Source organism: Acomys russatus, chromosome 20, assembly GCF_903995435.1.
Source record: "Acomys russatus chromosome 20, mAcoRus1.1, whole genome shotgun sequence".
NCBI classification, from domain to species: Eukaryota; Metazoa; Chordata; class Mammalia; order Rodentia; family Muridae; genus Acomys; species Acomys russatus.
The window spans coordinates 69,884,734-69,900,989 of NC_067156.1; the positions used below are offsets into that span (position 1 = coordinate 69,884,734).

The 16,256-nt window shown below is 41.8% G+C and overlaps 1 protein-coding gene and 1 pseudogene across 1 annotated transcript in view; one reads left to right on the forward strand and one right to left on the reverse strand.

Moving 5' to 3' along the window:
* Positions 1 to 16,256, reverse strand: part of Znf407 (zinc finger protein 407) — a 422,429-nt gene that overhangs the window by 146,453 nt on the left and 259,720 nt on the right. The window contains exons 4-6 of the mRNA XM_051163827.1: positions 14,661 to 14,827; positions 11,096 to 11,179; positions 2,667 to 2,787 (exon numbers count right to left, since the gene is read on the reverse strand). Of these exons, the coding sequence (XP_051019784.1) occupies positions 2,667 to 2,787; positions 11,096 to 11,179; positions 14,661 to 14,827 (372 nt within the window). The remainder of the gene's footprint in view (positions 1 to 2,666; positions 2,788 to 11,095; positions 11,180 to 14,660; positions 14,828 to 16,256) is intronic.
* Positions 1,758 to 2,222, forward strand: LOC127204729 (elongin-B-like; annotated as a pseudogene).

The window sequence follows — 16,256 nt, forward strand, 5'->3', positions numbered from 1 at the left end:
ATGAGCTGCCCAAAGAGCTGAGGAGGTTTTGACTATAGCCACATGTCTACTGGGCCCGAATCCTTCCAGCCTGAGTGCTTCCTCATATCCCTAAGCAGAGACCTAACCTGTGTGCTGTGGCTAAACAGGAGATGGTCAGCCTGGGTCGGTGGCACAGGCCTGTAAACCGAGCAGTCTCAGGCAGAGGAAGGCAGATCGCTGTGAGTTCCAGGCCAGACTAATCTACAAAGAGTCCATACAGCCAAGACTACACGGGGAAAAGAGGAGGCTATGGCTAGCTTCCCTTATGCCTAGCTCCTCTGCTGTGTCATGTTCTTTCTTAAGCTACCCTGAGTTGACATCACAGATTAAACCCTGTTCCCCTGAGTACCACGTCTGTCCATTTATCTGCACCTTTGTAGACCGCCTTATCGGAAACACCTCTATTACTTTAAAAGCCAAGAGAACCATAGTTTCTAAGAACTGTTACTAATGGAGAAAGGTAGTTACAAAGGTTTAAAAATGAGAATGAAAGCTGGGCATGGTGGTGCATACTTTAATCCCAGCACTTGGGAGGCAGAGGCAGGCAGATCGATGTGAGTCCGAGGTCAGCTTGGTCTACAAAGTGAGTCTAGGACAGCCAAGGATACACACATAAATCCTGTCTCAAACCGCCCCCCCAAAAAAATGAAAGAAAAGAGAATGAAAATTTATACTCAGAGAAACAAATCCACCCCCCAGATAAGGACAGAGGCACTGTGCACAGGCGTAGACGAGAGGTGTATGAAGGAGCACCGTCATCATTCCCTAACTCTGTTTCTCTTTTACAGGAAACACAGCTATAGAATCAGCTCGGTAATACGGTACAAAGGAGAAAATTATTTTAGCAGACTCCATGTTCATCAGGAGATTAGAATTTCTTCGGCACCTCTAATTGGATCACCATTTCCACAAACTTCCAAGAAATACCACTATAGTGGCACGTGTAGACACAGCCCATAAAATGTTGAATGAATAAATAATTAATGAATGAAATATATCTGTAATATCTCTGTAGTATCTCTGTAGTATTCAATGACCTTTCACATAAAAATTAATGCAATAACGCAGATAATAATCGAGATTTGTGGCAATATATTTGCCAAGTGCACAGGTTACCTGTACAGGCATACAAAAAAAAAAAAGATTTTTGAGGAAATCTCCATGTTTATGATTCATATTCTAATTCTCAGGAGAGGGGGCTTGGGGTTTCTCTAGCAAGATGTGTGCAGGGTGCAGAGATAGCATAGAGAGCAGTCAGCCCGAGGGACGGCCTCCCTAGCAGTGCTGTCACTGCTGCGCACAGAGACCACTGTGTCACAGACGGCAAGGACGGGTCACGCTCACGGCCTGTGGTGGTCTGCCCTGGCGCGAAGCTCCATTCCACATCCTATTGTCGCCATGCCCCTTACACCAAAGACTGAGGGAGTGGGATGAACAAGGGCAACCTCCAAAATTCTTTCAGTGCTGAGCCCTCAGAAGCAACTGCCACTTCATCCTGGAACAGGCAGCCTGCAAACCACCGTGGACACATCTCTTTCTCCCTGACTGAGATAACTCTCTCCAGGCTATTTTATTTACCTCTCCAGTCAATGTTACAATTGTTTTTGAAAATTCAGTCACTAAGGTCCAATACCACTGTAAAGGCAGAAAACACTTGTTACATCATTTTAATTGTCACACAAATGCTTAATAATGGATTGCTCGCTATGGATCCTTACTGTGAACAATAAAAGAAATACCCCAAACATGGGGGAAAAAAAGAATTAGAAACCTTAAGCATTAAGACTATAAAAAACAAGAGCCTCCAGGATGGACCTGTTTCTCATGATCCAGAACCACAAGACCACCATCTTCACGGACGCCCAGGAGTCAAACGCTGAGGAGTCGAACCCCGTGTCTGAGCTGAAGCGCATCAAGAATGGCATCCTCAAGTGGCCTCGGGACGACCAACTCCTTGATGACGGAAACCCTCTGGGCAGCTGTGGCTTCACTAGGCAGACAGCAGGGCCACAGGCCCCAGGCACAGTGGGCCTGGTCTCCTGAGCAGATGGTGCCTATGAAGGCCTGGGCATGGAGTCTTCTCCATCCCTCCAGAGCGTCCCGCTGTGATGAAGCCGCTGGATTCTGGAGGCAGTGCCAATGAACAAGCGGGACAGTGGGGGCCCAGGCCCCACACCCTAGAGACCCATTCCCCAATTTAAAAAAAGATCTGGCTGTCCAAAAAAAAAAAAAAAAAAAAAAAGACTATAAAAACAAAAGTCCACTTGCTGTAAGTCAGTGATTTAATCCTGAGGAAGCATATTACCATCAGAAAGTCCGCCCACAAACTGGATACTTAACACCCATGTAAATAAGGGCTGCACTGTGCGGCACCAGTGTAGCTGACCAGTTGTAATAAAGATCTGCAGGACCATGAAGGAGGTTCTCCAGAGAAGGAAGTATGTATACTAAGGGCATCTATCACTGATCTTCTCAGTTTTACACTCAACTAAGATGGGTTTGGAAAATATATATATATCACTGAAATCAGTAATTAAATACCTTACCTAACGTGCACCACCCATTGAAATATACTAAAGCAGACTGGAAAAACAATAGTTCTGCCATATTCCAGTCGACTGTGGCGACGCATCTGACCTTATTACCTGTAGTCACACCAAGGGCACCTGTAGGGTTTCTCTCCAGTGTGCACACGCTTATGACGGGTCAAGTGTGACTGGGTTGTGGAGGCGAAGTTACACTCGTCACATTTGAAAGGCTTTTCTCCTGTTAAAAGATATGCATAAACATGAATGATAGTAACTGAACGTGGAGTCTTCAAGCCTAGTATTAACATATAAACAGTTTGTATCCATAAAACTTTACAAATATTGTTTATCAAGTCCACACCTTTAGTATATTTGGAAACTGGGAGATGCTAGTGATGTTTTAATAAAACAAAATGGTAATCTACAGTTTACTACAATAGAGTTCTAGCTTACCGTAAACTTCTGATCAAATTACTAGAATAAAAAAAGTAAGTGGTATGTTATAAATGTGCAGATTTAAAACTTTAAAGTATCACAAGAAATGTCATGAAAGCTTAAATGAAAGGACCTATAGTAACCAGGTTTTTTAGAGCTTATGTTAATCTTCCAAACAAGGAAAATTAACTTTGAAGACTTTAGATCTTTCATTCATACCCTGTCCTGGACAGTGAGGCCTGTGGTGACACCTTTTACTTCTCCGGTGTGCCACCACACCATGAGAAGAGGGTGACTTGAAGATGATATCTACCAAGGCCACTACAGTGGAGATGTCTACCAAGGTCACTACAGTGGAGATGTCTACCAAGGCCACTACAATGGAGATGTCTACCAAGGCCACGACAGCGGAGATGTCTACCAAGGCCACGACAGCGGAGATGTCTACCAAGGCCACGACAGTGGAGATGTCTACCAAGGCCACGACAGTGGAGATGTCTACCAAGGCCACGACAGTGGAGATGTCTACCAAGGCCACGAGAGTGGAGATGTCTACCAAGGCCACGACAGTGGGGATGTCTACCAAGGCCACGGCAGTGGGGATGTCTACCAAGGCCACGGCAGTGGAGATGTCTACCAAGGCCACGGCAGTGGGGATGTCTACCAAGGCCACGGCAGTGGAGATGTCTACCAAGGCCACTACAGTGGAGATGTCTACCAAGGCCACTACAGTGGAGATGTCTACCAAGGCCACGACAGTGGAGATGTCTACCAAGGCCATGACAGTGGAGATGTCTACCAAGGCCACGGCAGTGGAGATGTCTACCAAGGCCACGGCAGTGGAGAAAACAGCTATATGCGAACAGTCTCCAAGTGCAGAGGCGGATGAGGAAACGACCGGCACACATCTGGAAATTTCACAATGACCAAACACAGCTCTGTCTGTAACTTAGACTCATTATGTGGAAAGGGAAAGCTTGTTGTGCCTGCGACATGGATACTGTTATTATTTGACAGGCATATTTATACACAAATAGATCAACAGAAGAAATGGAGCCATTCTGCATTGGCAACACGTCAGTTATTTCACAACATGGCATCCTACTCAGACAGCAGTCTAGAGAAGACTACAAGCTCTGCCCGTCATAGTTAGATGAGACCCGAAGAACTGACATGCGATGGGCCGCAGCCAGCAGAGCCAATGATTCTGCCACATGGAGCCCGCAGACTCTTTCTTTTGTAAATGAGTAAAATTAACTTGAAATTCTTCTTTAAAAAAAAAAAAAAAAAAAGCAAACTTTGAAATAATCAAACAATGTTGAGAAGGAACAGAGTTCTTAGCCCCAAGGCTAAACCTGCAGTAGTCAGATCAATCAGTATTAGCATCAAGGTAGACAGATTTGTCAGTGGAACAAAACTGAAATATATACCTGTGCTATCAGTTGATTTTTTTTTTAAAGAAGGAAATCAAGATAGTTTAAACCATTCCACATGTAATATTGTATTAATGAGATATCCATATTCAGTAAAATAAGCTTTAAGGCATACTTCATGCTGTATACAAAATTAACTCAGAATTATACAATCTGAATTATATGTAAATGCTATAGAAAAATGTTTGTGACCTTGGATCACCAAAAATCATTTTATAATTATAGTAACAGCATTTTCATAAAAGAACAAATACATGAAAATTATAAATTAATAAGTTGAAAACTATATAAAATAATCACTAAAGGTACTGAGAATTAAATGAACCACAGACTAGACAAAGTATGTTAAGATCACAGATCTTATCAAGGATTTGTATCTAGAGTGTAACAGAACTCTCAAGGCACTTCTGAGGGGGCAAGCAACAAATGAGTAAAGCAGCCAGATGTTTAAGTAGATACCTGACCAAAGAGTATGAACTGCTGGTCACTGAGCACACGGGAAGACGTCCCTGTTTATTGGGAAGTGTACCAGATGTTGATGGGAACTCTTGTATGTCAGTGAAAATGTGCAGGGGTGATTTCATAAAGTACTCTGGTTCCCTCCCCAAGATAAATACATGCTACCACACCACTTTTGCAAATTTATTCAGGACAATAGAGAATACACATCCATGCAATTGCTTACTTAATGTAAATAGTTTTGTTTATGCCAAATTAACCTGTTCTGGTAGCAACCCCCTCTCAAAAAATTATCTGATATGTGATGCCTATGAGTCATTTGACCCCCAAAGGGGTGTGACCCACGGGTTGAGAACCAGTAATTATATCAGTGTGCTGATATGATCAATACTATGCCTCACGGGAACAATAATTTACATCCTAGCCATATAGCTGAATCACAAAATAACTGTATCTCATAACAGATGTGCCACTCACAATGCACTGTGTGTCTGCATGCCTCTGTGTGTGTGTGTGTGTGTGTGTGTGTGTGTGTGTGTGTGTGTTGTGTTTCTGTGTTATTCGCCAGCCACTGAAATTCAAGTATCTACTGTGACTTAAGATGTTTGAAGAAAGGTTCAGAAATGGAGAGCAGAGAGGGACTTCAGACCTTGAGTGATGCCTTAACTAGGTGTTAAAGATGGAATTTATCTTAAAGACAGATGCCTTAAAGAGAAAAAAGTCCTTTTAAACTAAACATTCTTTTACTCGGCTTTGTAGATCCTCTTTAGTTCTTTGGCCACCTCATTGAATCAAATGCACTGACTTCTAGATAAGATCTGCAGCACAGTGTCTCTCCGTCGTGCTCATCAGGATGGAAAGCTGTCAGTGAGTTCTGTGTACTTTTATCTGCCTACTGACCAGTGTCTTCATGAGTGAGCGCCATTTGTGTGCTGTGCTTTTATCTCTGGGTGAGACTGTAGTTGCTCAGCTTAAACAACACTGTCACACCCTGATAAGCGCCCCTGGTAGCCCAGGGATCTGATGGGGGTGATCTTCCATGTTTTCTGTCCTTGCAGGTACTTTAGTCACCCTGCATTTAGCTGGTGTTATTTTCCTGGTCTTTCTTAAGAGCTCTGACAGTTAGCATGTGAGACACGACAAAACCAGGATTGCAGTCCCATCTGGCTTCCCCATCCACCTCGCTTTGCTTCACACCATCAAGCAAGAAGTGTGAGGAGAAGTTAAATATCCATACAGCACCATGTGAGATAAACAGACTGAGACCTGGACAAGAGGTACTTTCACTGACCTGGGGCAGTTTGGTATTTGGTGCACACAGGGTTGGTTCTGAGAAGTTGTTCCCTGAGCCCCAAACTCGTGCTTCCATGCATAAACATGCCCCCCCACCCCCAAACACAGAGATAAAGGTGCTTTCCTTCATTTTAAAGCAGATCAGTGCATGTAGCATACTATCACTGAAAGCTAGAAAATGAGAGGTAGCAGTGGGGTTGCTGCTGCCCTGAGGAATCTGTTGCACACACGCCCTGTGTGAGGGCTCAGGAGTGGAGGCTACTGCCTCATCTCTGTCAGGGAGGTGACAATGAAAGACACACAGGTTTTCTGGCTGGCCAGAAACTAGGGAGAGTCACAGGTCAAATGATTTTTATAACCAGTAACATCAAGATCTTCGTTTATAAAGTCATTATATAATTAGAAGTGCTTTTTGTACTAACATTTTGATATTTGCCATGCATTTTATGCTCACAACATATCTCAATTCAAAGAACAAAGTTGCATCCAAAGTATATAACATATATTGAGTTTTGATAAATGTTACAGTTTAAAAATAGGCTTGCATTTCTAAGCTAACCCAGCGATACTAAAACAGTTTTTATAGCAAGGATTCCATTAGGTTACAAATTTGAATTTATATTAATTAAGCAGCCTTGGGTCAGTTTCTCACCAAGCAGTGGAGCTAGTGAAATGGGGAATTACCTGAGTGAGTGAGGAAGGATGAGCTCCATGCCTTTCCACAAGCAACCCCGAGTCTCCACTGGGGGCCATCTTGGCCCTATCTATGTAGGATTGGCGCACAGTAACATGGGATTAACATTGCATCATTTGTTCTTTTCAGGTTTCATACCTTCTATCCCATAATTCTAATTCCTTTTGCTTTTAACACATAAGAGCTGTGTCTTTAATTCATTTTCTCTATAAGGTATGCTAGGAATTAATTATTTCACATTTTAAATTCAAGTGTATTGTATTGTGTGATTGGCCATGTTCTTAGCCTCACTACATTTTTGTGGGGGGTGGCCTGTATGTAACATGGTCTATACAATTATTTGAGAGTCCTGACCTACACTTATAACCTAGAGTACTGTTTGTGTAGTGCATTATATGACTTTGTACAGTAAATTATACACCCTCTTCTCATGGTGTGGCGGCACACGGGAGAAGTAAAAGGTGTCACCACAGGCCCCACTGTCCAGGGCAGGGTATGAATGAGATCTAAAGTCTTCAAAGTTAATTTTCCTTGTTTGGAAGCTTAACATAAGCTCTACAAATCTGGTTAATATAGGTTCTTTCACTTAAGCTTTTATGACATTTCTTGTGACACTTTAAAGTTTTAAATCTGCACATTTATAAAATACCATTTAAATTTTTTTACTCTAGCAATTTAATTAGAAGCTTACATTAAGCTAGAATTCTACTGTGGTAAATTATAGATTGCCATTTCCTATTTGCTGAAACTGTACCACTGAATAAACAGGGTAATAACAAGGTGTTTTGGATTTTATACAAGCAAACATAGGATACAACAAAACCTTATATATAGAAATACTAAGGAAAAGAGACGGGCCAGACACATCTGAGATATTGATAGGGTGCATGCCAACTTACAGACAATATACCATATTCAAATATGTACCATGAGAGTTAATTTTAAACTCATACACTTTGTCAATCTGTTACATGTTCAACACTGTTATCTTAATATGCGATTTCTGGATTTTTTAAGAATTAGTAATTTCTTCACGAAAAGTACAGTACAGGAAAGCATATCTTCATTTTTATTCCTAGTACTAAATAAATAGCAAAGGAAATCTTAAAAGTTTGAAACAAGAATTTAAATTCATTAAGTATCTGACACTTGTGTTTGAAACTAAAAAGTACTCTACAATGAGATATGTACACATGCTATGAAAGTTTTTCTCACTTTTTCAAACTTAAAATATAATTACATAATTTATTCTCTCTTTCCTCCTGCCGACTTCTCCCATGTCCCCACCACATCTCTCAAATGCATATACATAGCCTTTTATTAATTATTATAATACACCCACCACTTGAGCTGAAAGAGGAGGGGTTAGAAGGATGGGGGAGGGAGGGGATGGGGAGTAGGGGGGGAGAGAGAGAGAGAGAACACAAGTGTGAGCGAGAGCACAACCCTGAGTTCATTTTCTGTTGCTTTCAAGGCTGACCACTTGGTACTGAATACTCAATTAGGCAGCTCACCCTTGGGGACAACCAGCTCCTCCTGCTCTCACAGCCCTGAGCGGCCTGCCCTTCTGTGTGTGGGGTGGGGCTTTGTGAGACTCCCCTTTGTTGGAGAGGTACGGTTAGAGGACTGACAGGAGCACCACGTCCAACGCCTCCATCACTCCACAGTCAGAATCAACCTGAGTTAACAGAGCCACCGTTCAATGACATGCGTGTCAATCATCAGGGATGCAGACACACTGCACTTAAAGCCCCACACAGCCATGTTGTGGTCTGCAGCACCAGCCACGTGGGAGGTGGGGGTCACATCATTCACTCAGGACTAGTCTAAGCAATAGAACTGGAAACCAAAGGGAACGGCGGGACAAGGAGGAGCGCTGCTGTTGCTCCTGGAACCGTACTCCTCAGCCGCTGCCCGCGGAGCAGCGTCCACTGACTGCACTGCTGGTTCTCATTTTGTGCTTGCCCTCCTTTCCAAGCCTCAATCGAGACACAACACCCAGTAAGAAATGCTTCGCCTTTTAGGCCTTATGCGAGAAAAGGAGGAAAAGCAGACACCAGGATAGCTTGTTGCCATAGTGCCCGTATTTGTCTGTGTCAACCATCTGTCAGACTGGCCAACAACATCTCCTGGAAATCACACCTCACATTCCTTGGGTGGACGGTGGTTATTAAGCTGGCCAGGTCTCTCCAACTGCACGTGAGGATTGGTGTCTGTGCCCTTGAATCAAGGGTCTCTGACAGGTGATAAAAGTAAATCTCAGAATGGAAGATGTTTCCTGTCAGCCCTCTAGACAGCCCACATTTCGGTCAGGAATTATTTACGCCGTGTGGAACACTTTGGACTCCTGTCCCTCTCTGAGCCGCTTGTAATTTGCCTGGACACTGTGGTAAAAAGGTAAACCATGTCAAAGACAGACACATCAAAGAAATATAGATTTCAAATGCACCATCAAGCCTAGCCTCGGGGGAGAAAGGTATGCGTTGCTTAAACATTTTAAGCCCAACATAAAAGCTAAGTGCCTAGACGGAGTTGGGCTGAGCTGTTTGTGGAGCCGAGTCTTTTAAGAACTGACTTTGGTATTAAAGAATCATGTTTGATTTGTGCCACAGAGGCAGATAAATGCCAGAAAGACAGATCCCTCTGTCTGTGAGACATTGTCCTATATGGTATAAAGTTAATAGCAAAGTAATAAGGAGCCCCTGGACCTGACATAAAATATAAAGCTGTGCCAGCTCGATGCAGGCGTCCTGATCGATCCGTCACCTGCAACGTCTCTGACCGCAGTGCTACTGCCTCCACTGCAGGGCAAAGGGGGACACTCCAGCTGGAAGGATGGCACGAGGGGGCCTGTGTCCCCTGGAGCCACGTGGGATGGGACCAGGAAAGCAAAATGGCCAAGTAGATCATAAAACTAGAGTATCAATAAGCTGAGGCCATGAATAAAACACCTCATGACCACATGGGTTCTGCATAGCCTTTCCACTTCTCTCTCTGCACTTGCCACACACGCCCGGCTGGAACCCATGAGGCCTACCTTATACTAAATCCTTACGAACAAGTTACACAACGCATGTGGCTTATGTTTCCTAATGTTATACTTTGGATATGTTAGAAATCAAAACTTTACTTTTATCTCAGTGGCTCTTGGGAAAGCCCTTCTCAGTAAATTCAAGATTTAAAAGCAGTAACTACAATTCATTTTTACTGAATCTGGAAATATTATCACAAGGAGGGAGACAGCCTGTATGTGTATAACATGGCGTTTCTAGAACCTCAATATCCTATAAGTTACATAGTCAGTCTTCTCTTTATTTCCCTGCAGTGTGCCCTCTCGCTCTCCCCTCCTGACGGGCACATGTCACGCAGCGTGTTCTACTCCAACTTGCTATCTTTTGTGTTTTTAAATAACCTGACTAAACCAGTTAGAGCTGCTCATGTGTGTGTTTTTATGAGGCCATCCACTGCTGCGTAGATGGAGTACTGGCAGGAGCCAAACCTCAGGAGAGGGTTCCCCTCTTTAGTAAGGGGTGGGCCTAGGAATTTCATACCACGAAGACTGGGGCTACAACCTGAGGAAAGTCTTGAGTGGCAGGAAAATGCGGTTCTACTGCCCTGAGGCGATGCAAACCCGGAAGCACATTGTTAGAGTATCAGAGTAACTAGCAGTGACCCCCTTCTTTTCCCGAATCATGGAGAACGAACACCAGAACACCACGGGACAGGTCATCTTCCTGTCCTTAGTTAGCGCTCCTGTTGTGTCCTCTCTTAGCAGCAAGGACAACTCCAAGTGCACTGACTGCCCAAGAGTCATACGGACTTTAGGGGGACAGGCAGGTCTAAGCAAGTAGGCCAAGGGTGGAGAGGTGTGATGGGGCGATAACAGAGAGGACCCCAGATTAGCTATCTAGCCACAGACAGAAGGCTAAGACAGAGCTCTGCAGACAGAAAACAACTCAAATACCTGGACGTGGGGAGCTTGTGTTTTGACCATTTAAAGTTCATGGGGATATCTGAAGCCTTAAACATACAGCTGACTACTTCTTATGTACATAACAATAGACAATCTGGACTCTATAAACTCTGTTTATGAAGTACGTGAGGGCCTATAGAAATTCTCATTCACAAAGAGCTCCAATAAAGAGGAAAGCGAACCATGAGGCCACCAGTGCTTGAGTATCAAGGCTTCGCCTTATGCCTGCAGAGAAGCCAGGAGCAGACTCAGTACTGACCTGTGTGCTGCCTGCGGTGCTTGGTGAGGGCGTGCCTGGTCCCTCCGGCAAAGCCGCAGAGGTCACAGAGAAACGACTTCTCGCCTGTTGCAACAATAAACAGATGAGGGACTGCGGAGGTCACAGATCATTAAAACATATCTATCAAGGCTTTCAGGGTTACTAATTCCTCCAATCAAATGTTTCCATGTAAATATGTCAAATGGGAATGAAATTACCACTGCGGTTTATTGACTGTGATAAAATCTGAAAAGCACCACTGAACATAATTACATACTTGTCAGACCCATAAAAATTAGCTTTATTATCAATGGAATGGTTTTGTACAACTTCATTTCTGGTAGATGTCTTCCAGATGGGGCTGTTTTATGCACGTGAACAGCTTTATGCATATCCTGATTTTTTACAATTCCCATACATCTGGCTTTTCTGAGCTGAGTAAAGATTGCTTGGAATAGTTAATATACAGTATATATAATTCTGCTTAAATAAAATATATTGAAATTTTAACAGCCTAAGAATACTGAATTGGTTTTACCTGACTCTATCAGGGCCTTCTTTAATCACCTTACACTTAATAATATGAATTAAATGGTTTCTATGAGCAGACCGAGGAGCTCAAGAAATGAAACTCACTTCACCGAGAACCAGAAGCAATGCAATGCTATTTATGTTCCTCAATTTTAATGGCAGAAAAAAGAAGCTAGGGATTGGTTAAGAGAAAAAAAATCTATAAAAATTTGTATCTCTCATCTTCAGTGATAGCTCTGAATTAGAAACTTCTGCAGAATCAAAAGCATGTTTGGGGGATGTATACTTACTATGTGTGCAAATGGTTGGTTTTATTAGCATTTTATATAAGCTAACTTCCTGACCTATAATCTATACCTACTATATATCATTTTACTGTAGCAACTGCTGGCTAGCTAGACAATTTATCCTCTAAGACTTACAATGAAGGGCAATACAAAATAAAAATGTTCACCTTGGAAAAATTAATTGAAAATAATCAGACTTTTCCAGAAATAAAATAAATCATTGGTGCCCATCTTTATTGACTTGACAAGTTCCCCTAATAGGCCTGCTTTATCCCAACACTGAGATTCACAACAAATGTAGCTAGTAAGGAATCTGTAACTAACAACTGTACTCCTGCGGTCAGAGCTACAAAACAAGGAGAAGTGACCATGGAAAGCAAAAGAGCGGCTCCTCACTTAGGAGTATTTCAGGTTTTCTTAACCTGTAGCCAAAATACTTCTAATCCCATTTCCAAATGAATTCTCAGATAGTTATTATCATTCAAAAGACAAAGTTAAAATGTCTTTTGCTATCTTAGCTTCCTACTTTGGGGATCACAAGTAATTTCTTTATATCATCATCTCCATAGATGAAAAACAGCATAGATGGGCTGTGAAGAATAAAGTTTAATTACAATCACTCATCTAATTATTTAATCAATTTAAAATATAAATCTTTTTAACTAGTTGCATTATCAATTAAATACCACTGATGTAGGCTTTTTATACTAAAAAAAGCCCAGCATTTTTTACGGATGGGGGCAAACTGTCCTCTATAGTGTACTTATTCCCAGGTTTGCAGAGAATTCTGTGTGTCCTGGCACAAAACAGCTATTCTTACATATGCTCAGGGACATAAGGGCACATGGTAGAAATGCGTTCATGCCCTATTCACACATGCACATGCACACCATGAAGGAGTGGGGATGGAGTGTGTTCATGCCCTATTCACACATGCACATGCACACCATGAAGGAGTGGAGATGGTTGTGAGGAGTCAGCACCCCCATTCTAGACACGCATGCTACCCCCTTCCACTTAGGAAATCTTTCTGACCTCTTTCTTTCTTGCCAAATAAACATATTAACAGACATAGGGAAAAAAACCAACAAGCATTAATGTTTTCTCTATGTGTATAAGATGCCTGTTTCTAGGTCTACTCACTTTCCTATTTTATGATATATATGTGTGTGACTTAATTGTAAATACATTAGTGACCTTGATTTTCAATGTAGGGTATTTTATCTGGGGTGTTAGTCTCAGATGTATGGTATGTCATATTTACCTTTAGCTTGATTTGTTTTCAAATTCAATTTTTACTTGCTTTTTTTTTTTTTAAAGATTGAGAGTGGAGGGAGTAACTGTTGAACAGCAAGCCAACAGTATTTTTTTTTTTTTTTTTTTTTTAAGAAAAACCTCAACGCAATATTTTACCCAACTAAGAAGGGGTTCTTTTAGCATGTCATATTTAAATGATAACAGAGATTTAATGGAAGACTTCTTTTAATAACAACTTGAATTAGTTTCAAGTGTGCCATTTTGCATTCAAACGTAGAAAGACACGGAAACCAATCCTTTATTTTCTATTAGAAAACAGCCACTGTCCCCTATCTCTCATTATGGTGCAGACTACAAGACCTAACAACAAAAATCCATAGTATTGATCCAGCCAAGTCTCCACAATTATTCTTTAGAAGGAAACGCCGACGATAAATTACATCTGCACTGGCTTTTCATCTGCTGTTCGATATAAGTGATCTCTCAGGGCAGGCGGGAGACCTTAAATCGTCAACACCCTTGTCAAGGAGGCTAAGGAGGCCTGGGCTGCCCACAACGACTTCAGGAGAACTTGCAACCTATGATTTCTAACGATAATACAGGATTCGCAATAATCAAAGGAGCATTTCTGAATGCTGATTAAAACGTATTATTTCTCCTACAGGGAATATATTCTGAGTAGTGCAAAGAGAAAGGAGGCCACAAAAATACTGAACAGCTGAGCATCCCCAACAGTGATGTGAGGTAAGCACTCAAGTAAAAGATCCCCATGAAGCACTGGGCCCAATGTCCTGAGGCCATGAAAGGCATGTCACAAATAAAGCACCTGGCCACAGGGTGTGGGGGGATGTGTCCTGATAGAGGTCCCAACTGAGCAGCCTCAGAACCGTACTCTATAAACAGAATCTCAAGACTGGTCATTGTTAATGTGTTCATGCAAACGTTATGTTAACATGAGTTTTTTAAAAATAGTTTTCTTAAAAATATCTAGTAATTCAATTCAGATTAGCATCTATATTTTAGGAACTCTGGAGTCTGACATTGTTCTTTACTGAGAAGAGATATTAAATTACTTACATTTAGAAAATGGTACATAAAAAGTAAGATTCAATATGATTAAAACATTGTACTACCTAGGTTATATCTATAATGAAAGAGAAAAGTAGTTCTCTTAAAAAGCATAATATGCCAGTGTGATGGGGGTCACATCTAAGAAGCTAAGTTAGAACACAAACACCAGAAATGACCTATCAAATCTGAACTTATACTGCTTAAAAACATGTCCACATACATAACTCATACTAAATTGACCAACATTGCAAACGAAAAGACGAAAAACATTTTCCTATACAATTATCATGACCTTAACTTCAAATACAATTACCAGTCATGTTGAACATTGGTTGCTATCAAGAAAACCAAAGTACATATTCCTGGAATCCATCGGGCTCTCCTGGCCCAGGCCCTGAGTTAGAAGGGCTGTGACACACCTGTGTGCGTCCTGTAGTGGTCTTTCATCGCTGAGGCCGTAAGGAAGGAATAGTGGCAGGTTGGCCAGGTGCACTTAAACGGCTTTTCTCCCGTGTGGAGTTTCATGTGGTTGTTCAAGGCCCACTTCTCTGTGAAACTTCTATCACATAAGTGGCATGTAAATTTCCTGCATGAAAGAGAAAAGAACAACATAAATTTGGCCTGCACACTCCCATCTACATTCCAGATGGAGTGTGTGGTAATCCTGAAGTGTGGCGCACACACAGCCTCTGCAGAGGGAACTGCAGGCTGGGTCTGTCATGTCTGTATAACCAGGCATTGATTTTTCTGTCGAGGCCTGGCACTTCGGCCATTTATTCTCTGCTTTGCGGTTGGGCCCAACGGGTTTGAAAAATTCTGTTACAGTCCAGTCACCCCTGAGGCAAAAGTGAGAATAGATTTCACCTGTACAGGCCTACACCACTTATCCAGGGCAGGGGCTGTCAGAGCAAAGGCTAAATGAAATGCTATCCATACTCAAGCACTCAGACAGGCTATGCTGCCCGCCAGGAGGATGGCTGGGCTGCTGGAACAGCTACTCCTGAAAGCGCCCAGCAGCCCCAAATCACCATGCTCGTTGGAGATAAAAGGGAGAACCCAGATGGTTCCTGATGGAAGGTTCAATCTGAGTGGTTGACATGGACACACAAAATAGTTTTCTCTGACAAAAATAAGTCTGCTGCCACACCACCTGAACATGCCTAATCTTGTATGATCTCAGCAGTGAGACATGGTCAGGCCTGAATAGAAAACTTAGATGAAAGACAAAACCTAAACATTAAAATGAGACTGAGAAAGAGAAAACCTAATTATTTCCTATGTGAAAATACCAAGCCAATATCTCTTTAAGAAGATATTTCAAATTTCTACTTCAGCTTTGAATCCTCCCGCCTAGAGGCACAGAGCACGAGCCATAACAATGTTCTGCGCCTCCGCTGCCCTTCTCACCCGCACTCACTGACCCATCCGCACAATTTACTTCCTGTTTCTAATGCAACCAAGTTTTAAGTAATCTCTATGAACAATAGTGTTCAAAAAATTAATTCAATATAATGAACAATCAAGTAAAAACATTTAAAAATAGTTAAAACTAAAATTATACAATTTTTAAAAGCTTTAAGTATTATACCAGCAAACAGACCAAGGCAGCCTGAAGAAAAATGTAAGAATTTAATAACTGAGTTTTCCATTATCAGTATGGGGTTCTACAAGATACAGACTTTCATATGGACATTTCCATGATTTTCATCAATTCCTAAAGTTTTTTCAGGACAGGGAAAGGATCCTGAGCTGTAAGCAATGAACCCACTAATTTGGTGTTACATGCAGATTATGTTAGCAAACCAACTAAGTTTCATAAATACTGGGAACCCAGTTATAAATCACCTTTTATAAAAAGCTTTTATAAAGCTTTATAAAAAGTAAGGTAATGATGTGAATGCAATGTAAGTTAAAAATAAAAAACATTTAAGTAATGGCATAGCATATATGAAGTGTTTCATTAATAGCAAGCTGCCAGTTGGCTGCTCTCTGTAACACATGTGAGAGACACTGTC